Raw genomic sequence first — 22,228 nt, 5'->3', positions numbered from 1 at the left:
CAACCTAGATGAACCTGCATTTTTCCACAAGATGCTACCGTTCACTCGTTCACTCAATGTTACCGTTCACAGATGTTACCGCTCACTCAAGAATCACTCGTTCACTACCGCTGGCAGATCCTTATCCGGAGGAAAACAGAGCAAGGAACGTGTCATGATGCTGTTTGGTGCCAATGCAACAGGCGAGGACAAGCTTCCCTTGTTGATACTGGGAAAGGCGGAGAACCCGCAGTGCTTCCAAAATGCAACTATTCCCAAGGAATGTATCTACAGAAGTAACAAGCGAGCATGGATGACTGCTGCTAGTTTTGAAGACTATGTGCGCCTTCTGGATATATGGTTTGACTCAAATGATTGGCAAGTGCTTTTCATAATTGACAATTGTTTGAGCCATGGGAAGATCAACAACCTCAAGATGATCACTGTGAAATTTTTGCCTGCAAACACAACCGCGGTACTGCAACCGATGGATTAGGGTATCATAGAGACCACCCGGAAGCTGTGCCGCAAGGCTCTTTTGCAGCGCATGCTCACAGCGTATGACACCAGCAAGAGGTACAAACAACATTGATTTGCTTGGTGTGATCCATTTGCTGAACTTTTCATTTAAAGAACTCGCACCTTTGAAAGTCACCAACTGCGTTGCGCATGCTGGCTTTTCCCGTGCGGTCGTCAGCGACCCTGACGATGGCCAGCGTGATGATGACCCGACAGCGATCTGTACGAGGCTGTTCATAAATTGCTGGCCAAGAAGTAAAAGGCGACTTCGAGTCATTCACATTGGCTGACGCTGCTGCTCCCATGGTCGCCCCAGTGATGGATGCGGAGATACTAATTGACACTGTTGGTGGCCCCGAAGAGCCGGCGGATGAAGAGCCATATGAAGTGCAAACTATGGTGCAGATGAGGGAGCACCTACGCCTGCTGCAAAATAAAGTTGAATGCATGGGTGGCAACCACAGCATCGGGCAATGCTTGGTCAAATTAGAGCAGGGGTTGCTCGCGCCCGGTAAGAACTTGAAACAGCCAAAGCTCACTCTCTTTCTTGCACCCGAATAAAGTTTTGCTTCACTGAATACATTGCATTTTTACTTCCTCACAGTTTTAGTGCAATTAAAGCGCGACTGCTTCAGCTTTTCTCGAGTTGTCACTCATATTGAATTACCGCTTGTAACGAATTTTTTTCGCCATTCTGCTGACTTCGTCATAACGAGGGTTTACTGTACTTTCACTTTCACCATTTGAATTATGTGTGACATTGTTGCAATTTTGGCTCAAACACCTAATCAGAGTTCGCATGTCCTTTAGTGACTGGATTCGTAGCGACATGACATGTCACTCTTGCCCAAAAGAAGTCACCATGTGAGCCCAGAGCATTTCAGTGAGGTCTTTGGCTTGTTAAGGATGCTTGTTTCATACTTGCTTGACGATGAGACGTGAATGCCATGTCACTTGTGGGCATCAGTTAAAGGCGTGCCAGTTACACTCTTCCACAAATCAGTTCCAGTTTTCGAAGTGAAATTGTCCGCAATTTATTACTATGCAAAAAGTAGCAGCATCAGCTTTTTGGGTGTCTGAAACCGGTTATGCTCGGATGACTGGCTTCAAATATTGCATTGGGATCAACCTTATTCACTCTGCGCCAAGCACACTGTCGCCTGTAGCCGCCGAGGTGTGCTGTGCTGATGCACGTGGAAGTGACCAAGAATATTACTGGCGGCATTTTGGAAAGGCTCCATGTGGTCTATGTGTCAGGCTTCTAGTGTTTTCGTGATTTTGCTTATCTTGAAACTGCTTATATCAAAGTATTTTGCAATTTCTACAGCTTCGATTTAACTGGAGTTTACTGTATAGAGTGTCCTACTTAAAGTTTTCCTGTCACGTCTCATTCTGCGAGAACTATATGCTCATTGTACCTCCTTCAACAACATGCTTGCTCTTTTACATGAGCAGGCTTGCAGCCCTGCTACACTAGTGATCATTTTGGCAATGAATAGGTTTCTAAGACAGTTATAATTTATCCAGATCTAGCAAACAAAACAGTAAGTGCATCTCCATAAAATGTATGTGTCACTGTGGCACAAAGGATTTTTTGTTAACCTTATAATGAACCTATTTCTTTGAATGTGCCTTTTAGGTGCCTTTGTTAAACTGCCTCTTCATATTTGCAGAGGAGACATCAACGTTGTTTCGCACTACGTCATTGACAACGACGCTGATGGACCAATACATGCGCTCGACAGGCCATGAGTTTCTGAAGCACACCGTTTATGACTCTATAATTCGTGTAATGGATGGGAGGCAGTCTTGTGAGGTGAGTCTGCCTGCCAGTTGGCATACTGCAAGCACAGCCAAGAACCAATGCATGTGCAGTACAATCAAACCTCGTTATAGCAAAATCACATTCAGCATTTAAATACCTTCATTATATACAATATTCATCATAAGCATATACATAGGGTCGTTCGTTTTCGGGTAAAACCTGATTTTTACACCTCGAACATGTTTCCGGAGAATCAGGTTAAATCCAGTTTCTCCCCAAATGGACTTTCCCAGTAGCGATCTGCACAATCGTGCACTGATGGTCCGCCGTTCTCTACGGGCGCGCTGCGCAATATGAACAAATGGGTGCATTCTCACTCTGCTGCTTGGAGAGTAGATATTGCTTTCTAGCGCTGCATTTTTTTATCCCCATTTTCTCTACAGGTCACTGTGAGTTTGTACGTGCACCCCCCCCCCCCCCCCCCCCCAAAAAAAAAAAGGCTTGCAAAATAAAGGGGCAAACACGTTTCAGGCTGACCACGCTGCGAGCACATGGCTGCCAGTCAGCGAGTAACAAATTTAGGACGAAAAAAAAGCAAAGAAAACTGCGCTTCGCCTTCTGTAGATTAGTCTCGGGTATGTGCACCCGCTTCCATGGCTTTTATGCGAAAAGAACAGTTGACAAGTCGGTGGGGTAGATATTGAGCGATGAAGATGTTTCGTGCACAGGTTTTTTACCAGGGAGGGCCCCAATGCCTGTTATCGCTTTTCTTCAGCCAGCCTCCGTCACAGAGAGTTAGACGTGCTCGTTGATCGACCTTGTTGAGAGCCATGTAGTGTTCTGCACCTCCACGCTTCACGCAGCTTGTGATATCCCCTTTCGACTGCCCACAAAAGACTGGAAAGAAGCCACTATAGTCAAAATTCTGTTTTGACAGGAACAGCAAGATTCCAAGAATGGTGGCATTGTTCCGATTTGATGGACTTCATAAAAGGGTCACGTTTTGGTGGGGGATAGAAAGACAAACGACAGAATGTGACCAGGAAGCGACAGAAGGTTGGTCTTATAGGTTTTCCTACAGGTTTTCTCCACAAATTCGAAGCACTGCTAACAAGGAACTCACCAGCCATCCGGAGAGAGGGAACTGGCAATGGAGTGAATCATGCATCTGATTGGTTTAGAGTACGAACTCTAACCAATGAAATGCATGACCTCCATCGTCACTTCGACTACCAGGGGCGACTGCAGAGTGCAAAGCCACTGTCATGAACATAAGGCCCCAGTGCGCAGCACGGGAAAATTCAGCGTGGGGATGGGAAGAAAACAAAGGACACCGTATGACTGATGTAAAGAGCATGAAGATCTCCAGATCGCAACGAAAGACAGTGAAGGCAGCCGCGCATTAGTGTGCAAATATTGCAACACGGAGACGGTCACCAACCCAGCGAAGAAGCCCTACGACCAAATTCACGAGCATCTAGCGTCATCTTGTCATAAGAAATTCAAGATGTCGAACCAAAAATCTGAGAAGGCAGGAACATCTCAGCAGATGCTCTTTGATATGTCCTGTAGACAACAGGGGAAAGAAACTGAAGTGGATGGCACAATCCATGACTTTGTTCGTGCCCTAGCTTACAGTGGAATGAGCATACACCAGGTGGACAAACCTCTGGGGGACTTTGTATGCAAATGCTGCAAGGCCGTGAGGACCATGCCAACAGGACAAAGACTTCGGCTGAAATACCTGAAAGAAGCTTTTGACAAGGACATGGTGAAAATCCGTAATGATATGCGAGATAAGAAAGTGAGTGTCATCGTCGACGAATCCCCAGATATCACTGTAGTTCCCACTATCAGCACTCTCCTGTGCTACTATAGCTGAAAAACCGTGAAGAAGCAGGTTGTTTCGGTCGACGTCGACCGAGTAAATGCTATGAACAGCTACACGGTGGCCAGTGTAGTCAGCAAGGCTCTCCTGACTGTAGGCAAGACGTGGAAAGACGTGACTGTAGCTACAGACTCAATGGAGTGAGTACATGTGAAAAATGGTACGAGAAAACTGTCAACCTGAAGGAATCCAAATCCTGTATGTGAAAGATTTAGCACACCTCATTCATGACAGTGTTGACCATGCCATTTCTTTATCATGCATGTCAACAGTTCGATCCATAGTGATCAAGTTTGGAGCATTATTTAAGCACGCTAACAAGCTCTACCAAAAGTACACCGAAATTTGTGCTTCTAATGGCCTCTTTGGACCTGATGTTAAGAAGCCATCTTCTTTGTCCCGAATAGATGGCAAAGCTTCTACATAGCATTTGTGGTTGCCATAGAAATGTAGAGCTCGTTAATGGAACTTGCTGAAAGCTCGCATGATAGCAGCAAAGTGGAAGCTATTTGAGTGATACTTTCTCAAAAAGAAGTTCTTTATGCAAAGACAATCCTGATGAGAGACACACTCGGTCCCCTTTTATATGCCCAGAAACTGCTTGAAAGCGAGAAAACTTCTGATGCCCAGCCTTGATCACCTGGTAAACATCAAGCTGCAGCAGACTGTCAATGAGCTTTCAACAATGATTGGTAAAAGCGATCAGGCCAGAGCTGTTCTGTCTATGTTACCCAAGAGCATCGCCACATTAGTAAAAGCATCTTGTCAAGAGTTCTGCATGAAACTCACCACAAAATGGTACTGCGCTGTTGAACGAAACGTCTCAGACAGAGACGAAAACCAGCTAACTTTGTGGAAGTTGGGAGATGGCCTGGATCCATTTCAGAAGCGTCTGTTGGGGCAGCCATTTGATGAATACCGACCTCTGTTCAAGTCCGTAACCGATGATATAGATTCGCTTCACAGTGAGTTCAATCAGTACTTGCTGGAAGTAAGCCCCACAGACACAACTGTCGAACTCATTGAGTATTGGCACAACTCTACCGCTCACTACCCTAGGCTGGCAAATGCTGCACTGACATTGTTGTGCCTAGCTAGTGGAAGCTGTGTCGTCGAGAGAACTTTCTCCTAGCTGAGATACATTCAATGACCGGACAGGTCTCGAATGGAGGCCAGCATGTTGCGCATGCAGATGATAATCTATGTAAACAAGAGTGTGTAAAAAGTTGATGACCATCTTTTCGTGAATAAAATTTTTCATTTCTCAGAAGTTATCAATGCTCTTTACTGTCATCATTACTGATTCATTTCCAAGAAACGCCAAATTCTGGCGAGTATTTTCTAGAATATCCTGATGTCCCCCTGATTACCAGCTTAAAACAAACACCAATTTTAACGCGTTAGGGTTAAGAAGCCCGTGATACCTTCTGATACAATAAACTGAGTGTATTGCTTAGTACATCTGTAGATTTAACCAAAAAAAAAAAAAGTATTTCGGAATCGTTTCATAAAAAAAAAAAATTCTCCCCAATTGTCAGTTTGAAAAATAGCACCCGATTTTTATCCCCCGATTAAAAAAAATATATGGAACCTGAAAACAAACAACCCTACACATACGGTAGAGCCTCATTGATACCATCCTGTTTGATACAATTTCTCGGCGCCGGTGCTCATGATGGGGAACACAATAAATGACCCAATACAGTTACGATTCTTTTTTACTGGAGAATCTCGAAAAACACAATCTTTCAGCATCAGTGTTCAATACATCGCCAAACTGTGATCATATAATATGTTTTCCTGCCGCTAGATCCATGTGAATAAGAAAAGGCGTGACCCACGTGCGATTGAGAGCAGTAGCCGCCCGCCATGGCAGCTTCCCTGCCGTGCTCGCTGGCCAGTGCCATCCAGAAATGCCGGCACGCACTCAGTTTCTTCTTCAGGCACCAGCAGATCTCCTCGCAGGTCATTGCACTTCGCCAATCACAACTATTGCCTCCAACCTTATTCCGATAAGCATCTTCAACTATCTGTTTCACAGCACACTGTGGTGTAGCACCATAGGAATCATACTGTACGCTTTGAATGGTTGATTATCCAGACGTTAGCTTGGTGATTATTCAGCCTTGCTGAAGCCGAAAAAATGTCAACATGCATCTTGGGCTGCTCATGCCCCATCAGCTCAACATGTGTTAGTGTCTCGTGCTGCAATGATTCGTGCAACACTTCGTATTAACTAGATGTCAACTACTGTTGAGTGAGCCAAATTTCTTAGGGACTTCGGATCATACGTTGTTCTTGTTAGCATGTTTTTTTTCTTGGATGTTTTTATTTAGAAAACATATGAATGAGGTTCTGCTGTATTTGTTACATGCTGATATCAGTGACAAATTTTTTAGATTTGCTTAGATATACCTGATAATTTATTGTATCTATTTTTGTTATAGTATTGAGGTTTGGCCTTATTGCATGCGTGCAACCACTAAGAAACAAAATGAACATGTAGGATGCATAGCATTAGTGTTTGCTAAAGACCATCTAGGCCATGCTAGTTTTAATGACTCAAAAAGTTACTAACCTAAATATTAAGATAATGAATGTCTGATTTCATTAATCTATCAGCAATTATTTTATGCCCTTGTACTAATTGCCCATATTACTCTATTCAAACTACAGTGTAAGACAAAAATTATGTGTTGCTTGAACAAATGTCAGGTTGTCGTTTGCTCAAGGTGTATATTTTTGTACAGTGCACCGTATAGTTAAATAAGAGCTGTTGAATTATGGTCATTTTCTTGTGTCATACATACTGTGAAATAATTTTTTGGCTATGTTTCCTTGTTTCCAGTTGAATCCTAGCAAACTTGACAGTCCCTCAGAAGCCTGTGCCAATGCTGAGCATCTGCTCTCGGTGCTGGATTCGATTGTTGAGTCTATTTTTTCATCTGTGGAATATTGCTGCCGGTGAGCATTAGTGGCACTCACTCATTTTTGATTATGATGTTGTAGAGTGCACACAAAACGCCTATTTCATGCTAGCAGGTAAAGGCTATCAGTAATGCAGTGAGGAAAAACAAGCTTCGTTAGGCCCTCCTCCCAGGTTTCTAATGTTGTGGAGATGGAAAGGAAGATTAACATTAGATGTCTTTGCTGCTTCATTCTGGATACCTAATAACTTTTGGTTATGCAGCTAATATCACTTCAACGGTGTATTGATTCACTGAACCACTGAGCACAGGAATGATCAAATAGGCTTGTGGGTGGGCCTTTTGCCTCTAAGCATTTGCTGTGGTGGCTTTGTGTCCATGGACACAAGGTTGAAAGTTCAACTTTTGCACATTCTTATCTGTAAAGGATTTTAAGAATGCTCCTGTACTGCAATTCTTCTGCGTGTCTCAGTTTGGAGCCTCCCATTGCATCTCTCATAGCCTAGGTGTCACTTTGAGGTTCTAAATACCATCATAAGTTGCCTCCTGTAAGCATTTTTGTCAAGTGGTTGACTGGCACAATCATAGCGACTTCGGCAAATTTCTGTTGCTATGGCATGGCATTGCATGATGGGTTATGTCAAGTCATGTGAAAGAAGTATAATTGAAAGTGATTGCTGAATATAATGACCATTGTACAGATAATACAAATTGCTCAATACCAATATTGTACAAACACAGTCCCCCCTGTGGAGGCATGAGCGTAGTCTAATTTCGTGTGAAGTTACATCATTTTTCATGAATATGCCGGTCAGCTGGAGGTCACAAGCATTCAGGAAATGACGGACCCAGGCAGGCAGTCAGATGACAAGGAACTTCAAGAACCGAATTTCTTGATTGGGTGAACTTGTGCCCACAAAAAGATATGTGCATCTCTGTAGTAGTAGAGGTGAAGCTTGCATCATGGCTGGCATTTATTGGATCAAATGGCCCTCACTAGCTATCTCTGTAATTATGTTGATATCATTGTACGTCAGCAGAGATTCTCAGTTAGCCAGCAATCATTACGGCAGTTTCGCAATTTGCTGCTAGTTGCTTTGCCTATGTCTCTTAGTGAGGGGACTGCCAAGCTAGTTTTAACACTCATGACAAAACAGATACCGCATGGACATCTTGTGCAAGAATGAAAGTGCAATAACACAGATAACATGCAAAAAGCAACAAATGATTACAAGCACTGGACATGCGACAGTATTTAAAGTTCATATGTGCCCACACACAGTTATTGTACATTCAATGGGCTGTGCTTGAACTCCCAGCTGCCTTCTATGCACATAGTCGCTTATTTTTATTTTTATATTTCAGCACATTGAGGTACATTTGTCATTGCCTTCAGAAGAAGGTGGCATCCAAGTGGCCACATGATCCGATGGTCAAGACCAGAGTTGTCAGGTGAGATTTGTGGGCCTCAGAATTTCACCAGATGTGCTTCCTTTTGCTAGCTTGTGTTTTAAACCAAAGCTTTCTTTGCTTCTTCATTCGACTTTTGCACTACTGCTGCTGCATCGGTGGGTGGTTCAGAGCGTGTATATACTACGTGGAAGAAGCGTGGCAGAGAGAAGAAAGGTGACATGAGAAACTCGCTTGGACCTTTGCATCATATCACATGTGCACAATTCCTTCTGAAGCTCCCTGGGCGTCGACAGATTAGCCTCTTGACAGCGGTAATTATCCGTGACCCCCCCGCAAAAGCATTGCAGAAAGTGCAGCGTGTACCTTTCTATTGAAGTGCAAGTCCAAGGGAAGGGAGATAGAATGGTAGAGAGGAGGCAGGGAGAAGAGGCATAGAATGAGTAGAACCGGCGCAGTTGCAAAGCAAGCCTTGCCACTTTTCGCTCACAGTTCCCACACAGGGGGGAAGGGCGGGACAAGCAAGGAAAAGGCTATGTGAGAAGGTAAGGAAACGTTACTACTACTAGTAAGAAACAACAGCAGTTGTGGTCAAACTGAACGTAGGGCACTGTAAGTCTCTGCTATTTCTGAAAAATAAACACCATTCAAATTTGTGAAGTGGACAACTGACGCAAGGTGTGCAGATACAAAGCCACAAACAGATTTACCATACGTTCAAGAAAGAGTGTCTTGATTCTGCAAGTAGCCACAAAAGCTTGAGTGCTGTGCTGTGCGTACGTTTACATGCAATCGCGTCAGTGTATTTTAGACATTGTCATTTCATCTCTATAGACACACGAAAGTAGAATCAGAGCTTGCACTAAATTTTTATTTTCTGGCAGCTTAGAGAGTTTTACCGCTTTCTTTTCTTTCTCTAGCTCTAGCAGAACAGTCGCGGGTTCACAACTTTCATTGTGCAGCACTTCTCTCACTTCATTGCGGCCCTCGTCAGCTCAGACAGCAAGGGTGGAGCCTGCTAATCATTCTGAGTGACCAAAACTATATATAGTATATATATAAAAAAGTCGCCCAAGACCATGTTGTTATTTATTATGTTAAGCAAGGAACATTGGACTCATGAGACATGCACGTCATTGCACGCAAATATGCAGCCTGCTAGCCCCAGCTTGATTTAGCATGTCTCATTGGCTTGGTCGGCAACTACTGGATTGACTAGCCTATGGACTCGGCCAGAAGTGCCATTTCGTTACTTTTGGTTTCAAGATGGGAATGTAGCAAAATGAAAACTTCGCTCATTCTGGGGAGGCATACTTGGGTGATCACTGGAGATACTATCCCTTTCGAGGTCTTGCATGACTTGGCACTGGATGTACAACGTATACAAGATATACGGCCAATACTGTTCCTGTGAGTACGTGAAAATTAGGAGCTTAGCATGCCAGACGCATCTGGTGCCAAATCATGTGAAGGTGATGGTATCTCAGAAAGTGGTTGACCCAAGAATACCGCGCCTGCTTGTGTCTGCGCCCAAGTTGTGATGGGTGTCGTACGGCGTAGTTCAAGATATTGAATGGTGCATTGTGTCTCAAATTGCAATAGTGCCTAGCGGAAGTGCCGCGACTAAACGACTAAGAAAATTTGATTTATTTTAATATACAGTGAAAACCTCGTTAAACCATAGTTGGCCAGAGCTTGGAAAAAGTACGTACTAAATGGTAGTACTGCTTAACCGAAATAGCATGAGATCGCCCACTTACCTGTCAAAAACGGAACTCAGAGAGAGTGCGATGAAACAGGAAAAAGACATGCAGTATTCATTCACTTAGCACAACAAAAGTGTTATTTTCGTTTGATGCCGCCGCGGCCTAGCAGTGACGACAGCGGCCTCAAACTTACTGCAGCTGCGACCAGCTTTTCAGCCAGCCCCTTCTTCTCGGTAAACACTCGCATGGCAGATTCCTCATTGGCATTGCATGTTCTCCATGCATGCGGGCGGTAGCACTGCAGAAGCCGTGGGGCGCCTTTTTCATTGCAGGGTGCTGTTCTCGTCGCGACGATTGCATTCATGAGGCTGATGTAACGTGCAGCTTCTGCCACTGTCGGGCCTGAGTCGCCTGTGCTGTTGCTTTCCATGTTGTCCTCATCACTGTTGCTAGTTGACACTTCGGCAACAACAGAGGCAATGATGGCAAAGAGTCGAACCTCGTAGCCGACATCTCTACGCGGTCGTAGCAGCGCTGCCGAGCAACTTCTTCGCATTCCAAATGCCACACACCGTAGTCAACAGTAGATCCATGTTGCATGCCAGCGCTGACTTCGTGTCACGTTCGATAGCACCAATGATGTCTAATTTGTCTTCTATGTTGAGCACCTGGGGTCTTTTTATTCGAGCTTCGGCATGATGGGAGTCCTCATTTGCACGATGCCACAATGCTTTCTGACACGGTTCTTTATTCTATGGCACGGCGCCGAAATGATGTTGATGTTGATGTGGCTTCACGCACAATCGCACGGAGCACTTGGAGGCCGTTGTTCTGATCTCTGAGGCTTGTTGTTCTGCCGGGCCGCCTGATGGAGACGACGCACCGCCATGTTTGCGTGACGAAAAGTGGAAACGCTACGTGTTAACCGATACATACGCATTAAGCTGGTACAGTTTATGTGGACACAAAACACATTATGTTCAATGGCCGCTGAGTCGGGGATTTGACTTTAGTGTACTACTTTTAAAATGAAACTACTGTTTAAGCGGGTACGGTTTAACGAGGTTTTACTGTAACACAGAAAAGCTTCATAAAATAAACACATCTTAGAAAATGTCACTTTCTGGCATGTCCCAAAACTGCTTTCCGCCAAATGTCGAGGTGATACTTTGTTCTCTTAATGGCTCATTGATGATCAAGAGCATTCACTTTCTGTTGGTGTGATGGAAAATACTGCCTCACCTACCAAAGCTTATTGGTTACTACAGCTTGCACTGCTGTCTTCATATTGAAAAAGTAGGATAACTGAATCTATCAGCCTCACAACAAGGTGTGGAGTAACTTTGAAGCTATAAATTCTGGGAAAGAATCTTGCCTTATAGTTGAATGAATATGGTAACTTGTTTTATCTGCGTACTCTACAACTGCATCTTTGCAAGACCAGAGTTGCAGTCAAGTTCTATAATGAGCTGAACTCGCACATATTATTTACCTTTTATGCCCACATGACCTTAATAAAGAAAAATCTTCCTAAAGTTTCAAAGCAATAAACACATTTCAACGTATATCTTGCCATCTTGCATTACAGTGGGTTCATTTTCCTGCGGCTTCTGTGCCCTGCTATACTGAACCCGAGGCAGTTCAACCTCATCAGCGGTGCGTACCATTTCGTGTGGCATTTCTTGTGCATGCAAAGGCAAGCAAAATATGTCTGAAAGACACGCGCAGTGGCTGATAACTGTTCACTTTTGTTTATTTGTTTGTTTATTTAGTTATTCTGCAGAGTAACTTGAGTCCTAGCAGGAATGAACATACAGAAAATGTATGTATCGAGGAACAGAAAGCACTGAAAGCAGTGAAAAGCATTGAAAAACTATATTACCCAGCTAAACATTTGAATTTACTTCAGTAATTAGCCATGTTCTACATGGTGTGAATTTATATAAAAAAGTACACTGCAAGTTTGAATGAGTATTGCTCAAAAAGTTTTGCTGAGACTAGTGCTGAATTCCTACAGATGCAGGAACGGTGCAACACTAGGTGTAATCAGAAGTGAGCACAGTGCCTGATTAAGATTGTCAAAACAGGCCAGTGTTTACCTTAACAAAGATTAAAATTAAAGGAGGAATGGCTTAGAAGTTAGCAAACACATCAACATTTGAAGAAAAAAGGGGAGGGGTACTACTACAAAGTTCATTTATTAAAACGAATAAATCACAGAGGGATTAGTTTTTTAACTTTTTAGCGCACAGCCAAATAGTATGGCAAAAACTGAATAAGGAATTCCAAGGAGACATGGCTGAGAAAAATTTAACTGGCTTGTGATAATCAATGACAACTGTTTGCAGTAACAAATGTAAATTCTCCACACATACCGTAGTTCTTTCTTATATTGTCTGGAAACTGTTGCTCTGCTGTACAATGAATGTCTTTCTTCAGTGACTGAAGTGAACTAGTACTGATTGAGCAAAGGGTGGCGATATTATTGTGAACAGGCTGGATTAGCATTCTACTGTGACCTAAGGTAATCAGCTGCAGAGCTTGGTCTTGCATGTGATTAATTGCTACAAATGGAGTGTTGTATGCAGTCTGCCAAAACAGTGAGTCTGTCTGGTTAATGTGAATAAAATGCTGACACAGCAAAAGAAGAATGTGCTGTCTTGTTAAAACAGGCACCACATATGTCGGTGCCTGCATTTGCCAGGCTGGCATAGCAATGAAGTTTTCTCGCCACTTTCACACGGGTGCTGCCTGTGCAGTCTACCAGAGTGCTGTGGGGATGCGTGACTCTCACGCCTCCCCTGAGATCTAGTTTTCCCGCATAGCTCGTCTCCTGCGGGGCGGCTTCGCCCGCGGCGGTCGGAGTGGTTGAGGCGCAGTGCGGGAGATGGCGCTAGTGTTGCGCTGCGGCGGGATTACTTGGGCGCCGAAAGGGAAGGCGCTTGGTCTCTGGGTTCGGGAAGCGAGCGGGACGGACGTGCCGCCCGCGCGTGCGCCGACCATGCTTCTGCGAGACCGTCTCGCGTGGCCGCATTGGACACCGTTCGCGTGACAGTACGCGCGAGCGACCAGGCGTTGGGATCCAGCATGGGGCGAACATATTCGCTCGCAATGCGGTCGCGGTAAGTCGGACTTCTAGATTTGTCGCGCGCCCATCGGCATGTTTTGCGGATAGCAACTCGGCTAGCAGGCATTGATCTATGAAAGGTGCAATAAATGCCCTTGTGACTGTTTGCACTACTGTGTTGTCGTTCCTTTGTCCCCAAGAGTACGGAGGAGAACCCCGTATCTCCCACATCTGGCTGCCCAACGTGGACCTCTTGGGGCATCGGACGATAGATTTAAGTTTTGCTTCGTTCGAGACCTTTGTTTGAATCGAAGTGTAGGGCTAGCGTGGATTATGATCGCTAGCGTTGGCGGCGTGCTTTCTTGAGAGAGGCGACGGTGGCTGTAGTGTGTTTGAACTTGTCAACATGCTAAGCCTTTTCGCAAGTTTTTTTTTTTTTTTTTTAATGGCATTCGTTGGTACGAGAGCCACGTGGTCTGCATCCTGGGAGAGCGAGGCTGAGCGCCCGCGGAGCATTGCCAGGCCTGAAGCGAGTGAGTACGGAAGCCTCGTGGGTGGTCCGAATTTCTTATGTAAATAGCTTCTTCTATCTCTTTGACTCTGATGAAGTCGCGGCTCTGGGAGCCGGGTGGCCGCAGGCCACGGGTGCCACTACGGGCTGACTGGTATTGCGGCCTGGCACCGGGCGCTCCGACACCGTCTGGGACGGTGGGCGCCGTCAACTCGGATGCTGTGTGCACCGAGCGGAGTAGGACCACCTCACGGAGCTAACGTCTCCTCGCGGCTGCCTGTTTTGCGCCCATTTTGGGTGTTGTTTTTGGATGCCGGTTGTTGTCAGGGTAGCGACGAGTTAGGCCTAAGACTTTACGAAGCTGCCTGTCGCACGTGGAGGGACACAACCTGGTGGACCGTGGCGTTGAGGCGTTGCAATTTGCTTCCCTCATTCTATTTAGCCTCGCACGAATTGAAATTACTCGTTCGACTCAAGGAAGCGAGCTTCGTTCACGTGAACTTAGCATCTGAGTAGCTGCCCGATCTTTTGCTAGCCGAGTTGAACATCGTACCACGTGGGCGATGCGCATGAAGAATTCCTCTCCCTTGCACTACTTTAGTGTTTGCCGAGTGGGTTGAGTTTACGCAGCATGATTGGAGTCACCCCTGGTTTGCCGTCACCTGCACATCGTCTGCGCTGCTGCCCCGGACTACGATCGAGCCACCCCGGGCGATGGTGATGCTGTGGCCAGTTCGGCGCGGCGACTTCGGCGGCCTCCTGTATCCAGCTCGCAACCCTCGGCGGCGGACAAAAGAGCCGGCGGTCACCGACAGCTACGGCGGCTCTTGCCAGCAGTGCGCGTCGGCGCGAGCGACGCTTGCTCGTACCGACTACTGCGTCGTCGTCTCCGGAGTCCTGGCCTGGGATCGTGCCGTCGAGTCGCAAAGCTGCTGCTGAGACCGGCGGACGCCAGCGGTGTACCCAAGGACAGTCGGCTCGCACGTTATGGACAGCGTGTAGACATTTCTTCTGCGCGACCATTGTTGCATGTACTATCTTGTTCGAGAAGCACGGGTTAATGTTAGACCGTGTGACATGTTTCGCCGGAATAAGAAGTGATTTAAGGTTGGGGGGATGTGGGGATGCGCGACTCTCACGCATCCCCTGATATGCTGTTTTCCCGCACGGCTCGCGTGGCCTGGCGCCCGCGGCGGTCGGAGTGGTACAAGCGCGGTGCGAGAGATGGCGCGACGGTCGCGCCGCGGCGGGGTTACTCGGGCGCCGAGAGACAAGGCGCGTGGTCTTTGGTTCGAGATCGTCGGCGGGTGCGGACGTCCGCGCGGGCGCCGTCCGATGCTTCTGCGAGACTGTCTCGCGTGGCCGCCTTCGAACGTGCCACCATTCGCGTGACCGTACACGCGAACGACCAGGCGTTGGGATCCAGCATGGGGCGAACATATTCGCTCGCTATCCGGTCGCTCGGTGAGTCAGACTTCTAGATTTGTCGCGCGCCCATCGGCATGTTTCGTGGATAGCAACTCGGCTAGCTGGCATTGATCTATGAAAGGTGCAATAAATGCCCTTGTGATTGTTTGCACTACTGTGTTGTCGTTCCTTTGTCCCAAGAGTACGGAGGAGAACCCCGTATCTCCCACAGTGCACATGCAATTTATGAAGACCTCATTTAAACCAAGCTGCCAAGAAAAATTGTTTTACTTAAAGGACGCTAAAGATAAAACCTAATTCAGTTAAGACTGGTTAACTATTCTAGCATTACTATATATTTGTTTATTTTGCAGTATTAGGTTGATTATAAAATAAGAAAATGAAGTTCAAAGTTCAATTTTTTTTTAAATTCGTGCCAAAACCATAGTGCCAGTACATCAGCATCATGCCACTAATTTCAAAATTGTCTTGTATTCGGGATAAGTTCAAGCTTTGGCTTAGTGCAGTGTCGCCCATCTTTACCAGTAAGAAGTGAACCAGGCCTTAGCAGTTGCCACTAAGAACCAAGATGCCACGGCAAGCTGGTACTTCAAGGTGCCGTTGCCACCAGTCTTTTGTTGTTGTGTTTCTTACCAAGCTTTCTCTTGCAGTGAGAGTATTCTTTTTATTAGTATTGCAGAAGGGTAATTTACTAATGCAGCTCAGCTGATTTTTCTTTTTAGCGTTTCTTTAAATTGAGAAACAACGCATTCCTAGTGGAAGGGAAAAAAAAATAACTCTATTGACAATTTTTGAAAATTGAAGCTTATTAAGTTAAAGTTGGCCTTTACTCATGTTTAACCATTGTTGCACAATGTGGCCTCCTTTCTAGGTACTAATCTGTGTTGAAAATCTTTGGGGACGTTCAGTGGAACATGTAAGTGACTGCACATAGTGCTTGAGGTACATCTGTGTACAGAAGCAATGGATAGATTGCTGCATGGCTGCATTTGGCTATTCTCATTTCATGTGGAATGAGAATAGTAACTTGGACAAAAGGTAGTAACATTGACATACATGCTAGTTCAGTGACTGTGAAAGCGCAGAGGTGGTGTGGGTTTTGTTGGAGAGGCAAGACGTAATGATTCGCCACTCATCGTTCTTATTAGCCTTGTGAATTTTGTCATTTTGTAGACACTCCGTCAGAGACAGCATCACGCAGCCTCATACTAGTGGCAAAGTGTCTCCAGAACCTGGCCAACCTTGTTGAGTTCGGGGCCAAGGTGAGGCTGGAAAACTGCAGCACCAAGATGGATTTTGTATCTTTTGCTCTTGATCTTGTTTGAACAGGAGCCCTGGATGGAGGTTGTAAATCCTTTCATACTCAAGAACAAAAATCGTATGATCCGTTTCCTGGATGACATTGCTGTAAGTATCTTGAATAGCTCCTTTGGAGACTGCATCTAGAATTGTTGTCTGCAACGATGTAGTGCCTTTAGTTATAAGCAGAAATCAATTTAAAACATGTTGCATGCATCTCAAGACATTTTCGATTAGATGTGTGCTGCAAAATTGTCTAACATGCCTGAAGTATGTTAGAGAAAACTCCTAGTCTGAAGGTAGCTTGCGGGGGGATGGCACCAGTGTGTGGTCATGGAGAACATTTTTTTTTTGATGACTAATTTATATTAGGTTTGTAGATACAGAGTTTAGGAGCAGAGGTCAAGAGAGAAACATTCATTTATTGTCCTACAGTTGCATAACGCCATGCCGACTACATGTGGGAGGCAGACTACGCGAAGGAAAAAAGGGCCATTGCATTGTCCTCTGTTTCCATTACATGGCAGGAGTGGCATCTTTAAAAATGTGAGACTACATATACACATGACTGGAGTCGACACTGGCTGTAGGACATATTTCACAGCAGTGCTCCAACACAAACATTGAGAAGCCCCGATGTGAATCACTTCACACCTACGGTGTTAAATCACGTATATGATACAGCTCTGCTGCAGCTTACATGTATGGCTTTCGGATTGCCAACAAGGGGAATCTATGCAACAGTGTATGATAAAATCAAAGGGACACTAAAGGCAAATGTTGAGTCAAACGAAATTGATAGATTGATGCTCGAGAACGTCTAATGCGTCAATATTATAGGAAACAAAGTTTTAGTAATAGAGTAATTGAGGTAAATGCAGGACACAATTTGCAGCTCACCCAGGACATACAAGTGCAAGCCTAATGACGTAGTCACTCCTCATAATTCTGTGTTTAGTACTCAACCTCTGCTAATAAAAAGATAATTGCATTGCATTATGAAACATAAGAAAATGCTACTTGTCCTGTTCTACTCGATGTTTAGAAAAAACTCATTGACATTACTCTGGACAATGATGAGGGCGGTCAAAACGTTTCAGTTTTGCTCATTTCTGCATCACTCGCGCTTTCACATTTCAGTCGTTTCAGTACAGCATACTGCTGCGCTGGTATTTCTGGCTCGTTAAGTTGACACAAACTACAAGTAGCAGAGAATTGCATGTGCATGTGATGTCGCAAGATTCCTAAACGGTCCATGCCACTCGATCGATAGCAGGTGCAGCAGCGAATCCAACGCTGTCATGTCGTGGTTTCCTCCATGACTGCGCGTTTGTGTTTTGCGCTGTCTGTTAGGCACCGTTTTACTCACCGACGGCAGTAAAGAGTGGTGATGGCATATGCAACAGCACCACTCCCCTGTTCAGGACAGGCGATTTGAATTGCGCTAAAGGTATCCGGACCATTTAGACACGATTTTCTCTTAAACTCCTCTTAACCTGAGAATTTTCTTGGCACAAAACAAGCATTGTGAGGTTTATGGAATGGAATTTTAACTGTCTACATTGAGTTAAAATTTGCCTTTAGTGTCCCTTTAACTGGCACCTGAAGTGGATAGGAAAGGCACAACTAAGTGCCTGTGCCTGGTGGTGTAGTTATCACAATAAGAGATGCAAGGATAGGTAAACAGCATGTCTGTCAGCAGTCCATGGACAGTACACCGAGCAGCACTATGTTTCAACCAATTGCAAAGCCCAGAGTAGCATTTTTTGACTTCTAGAAGCAGTGAAATGTAGAAGGTAACACATGCGCTGTTAACTGCTTGGCTACAAACTTTTTATTGTGAAATATTTTTTTAACTTTCATACAACTGTCGTATTGGCACTGTTGTCTTTTTTTTTTTTTTTAAAAACATTAAGACAATCATCGACCTATTATTCAGTCAGATTTTTAGAACCTGCATGATAATTTGCAAGTGTATCCACAGCACCACCAGTCAGCATTGCAGAAACGAAAACTTTGGTGGCCGGTACATGATTATTTCATTAATAAATATAATGATTAATTCGATTCGTGATGCACACCATTTCAGCTGTGACTACAGAGAAACGTGGCTGTTCACAGTGTGACATACAGAATGTAGCCTTCAATATTCTAATAAGCTTTTCAGTATAATAAATTAATTTTTGGTATTTCTCACCAATTTCTTTATTTTTTGGCTTTGATTGCAGTACTGTACAATATATGCAATATCATGTGGCAGATTCCATCATTGTATGCTTGTGTAACATGCTCCCAGAATGTTCCTGAAAAACCAGAGCCTGACGACACATTTGTTGGCGACCCTGCTCGTGACTTGGCTACGCTGCACCACATATGCGTCATGCACAAGGATGACTTGCTTGCGCAGAGCAATGAAAAGGTATGTTTTAGCTCCTGGCCTGGACAAGTGTAAGATGAACAATGTAGCTCAATTAGTCACTACAGCACGCATGCCACTTTGAATCTGTCGTACACAAATACCCAGTTTTTGTAATCAACTGCTGCATTTCTGATTTCCCCAACTTGATTGAAGCTTGTGTGGGATTCATTTGGAACAGTGAGCTAAGTTCTGCTGCAAATCCCATATGAAATGAACATGTTCTGCATGCCCAGTGGATAGAACATGGCTTAGGCACTGGTGCTCATTTAGTATACTGATCAGAGACAGTTTGTTGCATGAAGAAATTAATAAACAGATGTCATTGAACTTGTGTCCATGAGCTGTTTAATTGTGTTTATAGCTGTTGTAGACTTTTGGCAGAAGGCACATTGATAGTTTTTAAAATGATTTTATTTCATCTTTATTTTTGTTATTATATCTATTCACCTTTTATTTTTTATTTTTTATCCTAAGCTGTATTTTGAGTTCTTTGAACTCCTTTTACTTTTTCCAATTAGCTTGAGGCTCACGTTTTCTGTGGTGGGTATTCTCTTGCTTTTAATTTTACGAGGTAGTCGCAGTAGAATGGAAGAGCTGTTGCAAATAAGGCTTTCATGCTTTTTTCTCCTTGCAGCCCATATTAAAGAAAGTTATCACAGTCACTGACATGCTGTCCAAGCATCGGCAGCATTACATGGACACTGCAAGGTAGCCACTGTTCAGCAACATCTGTGCAAGCTGAACTACTGCTGTGTTTTTCTGGCGCAAGAAACTTTGAGAATGTCAAAGGGCAGTCCAAATCCTGGTGATCTATGGCCCTAGCTTGTGCAACCCACAGAAAAACAGCATGGCTCATCTGGGACCCTCTCTTGGTTTAGCAAAGGAACCATTTGTGTTCGCACTCTACATTTTCTGCATCTCTCACCCCATTTGCCTCTTGATATATTTTTTTCTTTGATGCAGTTACTAGTCTCTGAAATAAGCCTTGTTGAGGAAACTGTTTCAGTATTGCGAGTACATAGCATACGATTAGTCTTCGTGAAGCAGTTTATGGAACTGTGCTGGCAAAATCATGCGGAGTTGACAAGTGTGCTTTTGAATTGAATGCATATTGGTGTAGCTTATGCAAAACAGAATAACTTCTGGCGAATTTCTCAAGTAATGTCGCGTGCTGATGCTAAAAGTGAAGGTAAATTCCACTGGCCGACTCCGAGCAGGTTTCCTGCTGTCTAAAGTTTTGCTTTGCACTGGTTGACTCAAGAGCCACCGCTCGTTTTCCAGTGGTCGTATCGGATCAACAGGCTCTGCTGCATATTGCTCCCTCTTGTCGCACCTTTTGATGCACAAATTCAATCCACAAGTCCTAACACGTCGCACTTTCTGCAGGCAGTGTCTGTCAACTTCCACATTGATGGCAGTGTGCAACAGCATGTTTTTATACTGGCAGATTTAGATTTTTCGAAATCTGAGGTTCAAGTGCTTTCTTGAGGATTTGCAAAGCTTCTCCAGAACGACCAGTGGAATATGCTGCAATTTCTAGCAGTAGACAAATTACCAAAGTGCCAACGTACCTGAGCGTGACTTTTCCTGTGTTTTTGGTTTCAGCTTACTGTATTTTCCCCTTCTAGGCATTCTTTACGATTAGGTTACATTACTTTCCGTTAAAATCTGCTATGTAAAAATCGCTGTGATAAGCCTTGTGCTAGCTAGAATGTCGCTTCATTTGTGCTTAATGTTAGAAGTATTACATCTGCTCTTTCCAGGAAAAAAAAAAGGCTGCCGTGTTGAGTAATGCAGTGAAATTCTGTGGGTACATAATGTAGTGGTTTATTTTTCCATGTTTAATTTCAGTGTAAAAAAAAAATGTTTCCACTTTGCATTTTGCACACCAAGAGGGCCAGCTTTTTTGTGGACCTTGTACTTTGCTCAAGATGGGGCCCAGTGCAAGCTTCTTTCTAACTTGTGTGCTAGAAAAAGAATGTTTAACAGGGCTCGTAGAGTTCTAGCTTTTGTACATGCTTGCCAGACATTCTTATAAAACATTGTATATGCAAACCATGTTTTGATTGCAGAGGATATACAAGACTGTATTCCTTTATTTTGCAGGGAGCACTTCGGTGCTGCTGCTGTGCTCTTTTATTCTGCATGTTACATGTTTCTTCAAAATTAAGTGCTGAAGCATAACTCCTAACTGCATTTTTTCCTCCTAAACATGTGTATCTAAGCTCAAGTAGGTTTAATTTTTGGCCCCAGTCTTTCCAAGATGAAATGTGGCTAGGTGCTCCACAAAAGTCTCGTATATAGCATTGTTCAGCAGAAATTTGTGTGCCTAACATTTACGTGTCTGTGTCGTCATTAGTGTATGGATGTGCTGCTTTCCCATACTTTCTCTACTGCCATGCTGATGCATACCAAAATGCAGGTACATACATATTGTGCTGCAGAGTACCATGCTTAAGACTCAATGGTGCTTGTAATGCTTGTAAATAAACTGCACCAATAGACCCTTTTTGGAGTGATATTGTCCATCACCAAGTCAATGAAAGTCAACTCTCTCTTGGCATTTGTGTTTGCATGAAATGGTATCATAAAAAGAAAATGATTGGCAGAGATTTTGACAGTGCATTAATATCGACCATTTGTTTGTAGAAATTTGGATATTTTTATTCAAATAGGTTACTGGTATATGTGCATCATTGGGAGATCAGGAACAAATAGTACTTAAATTTGGAAGCATGTGGCATTGCGTGTATTGGTTCCAACTTCACATGGACCACCTTTGTTACACATACTGCAGTTGCAAACATTTGTTCCCTTCTAACATCTAGGCATCAAAATGTCTAACGTAGAGGAATAGGCTTAGCACTCTATTGACATATCAATGGTACCTTAACTCCTTTCAACTCGAGTAGACGAACATCACAAGTTTTATTGTGCCGCTGATGCTGCAAAGAACTCTGGTAGCAATTCCTAGCAGGCTGAAAAGCAACTATGGTAAGAAGCATGTTGTATTTACACCATGACAAACCTGCGTAGCCCCCAAGATGACATTAAGTTATGGGGTTTTACGTGCCAAAATCACGATCTGATTATAAGGCACACCATAGTGGGACTCTGGAAATTTGGACCGCCTAGGATTTTTCAATGTGCACCCAAATCTAAGTACACGGGTGTTCTCGCATTTCGCCCCCATTGAAATGCGGCCGCCATGGCCGGGATTCCATCCGTTGAAATCAAAAGACAGGCAGGTGAGAATAAAATGACTCTACCATAGGAGTGGAGTACATGAGAGACACCTCCCTCAACTTCC

At 44.2% G+C, this 22,228-nt stretch overlaps 1 protein-coding gene across 2 annotated transcripts in view; it reads left to right on the top strand.

Annotated features, from left to right (window-relative positions):
• Positions 1–21,427, top strand: part of vap (RAS p21 protein activator vap) — a 72,252-nt gene extending 50,825 nt beyond the window's left edge. For both annotated transcript variants that reach the window (XM_050189595.3, XM_055077295.2), the window contains 8 exons: positions 2,172–2,314; positions 7,000–7,115; positions 8,444–8,530; positions 11,783–11,850; positions 16,374–16,462; positions 16,530–16,607; positions 18,796–18,918; positions 19,553–21,427. In XM_050189595.3, the coding sequence (XP_050045552.1) occupies positions 2,172–2,314; positions 7,000–7,115; positions 8,444–8,530; positions 11,783–11,850; positions 16,374–16,462; positions 16,530–16,607; positions 18,796–18,918; positions 19,553–19,630 (782 nt within the window). In that variant the 3' untranslated portion in view covers positions 19,631–21,427. The remainder of the gene's footprint in view (positions 1–2,171; positions 2,315–6,999; positions 7,116–8,443; positions 8,531–11,782; positions 11,851–16,373; positions 16,463–16,529; positions 16,608–18,795; positions 18,919–19,552) is intronic.
• Positions 21,428–22,228: the final 801 nt, after the last annotated feature.

Source organism: Dermacentor andersoni, chromosome 2, assembly GCF_023375885.2.
Source record: "Dermacentor andersoni chromosome 2, qqDerAnde1_hic_scaffold, whole genome shotgun sequence".
Taxonomy (NCBI): domain Eukaryota; kingdom Metazoa; phylum Arthropoda; class Arachnida; order Ixodida; family Ixodidae; genus Dermacentor; species Dermacentor andersoni.
The sequence above is the reverse complement of the archived record's forward strand: the minus strand, read 5'-3'. Positions and strand labels throughout refer to the sequence as shown.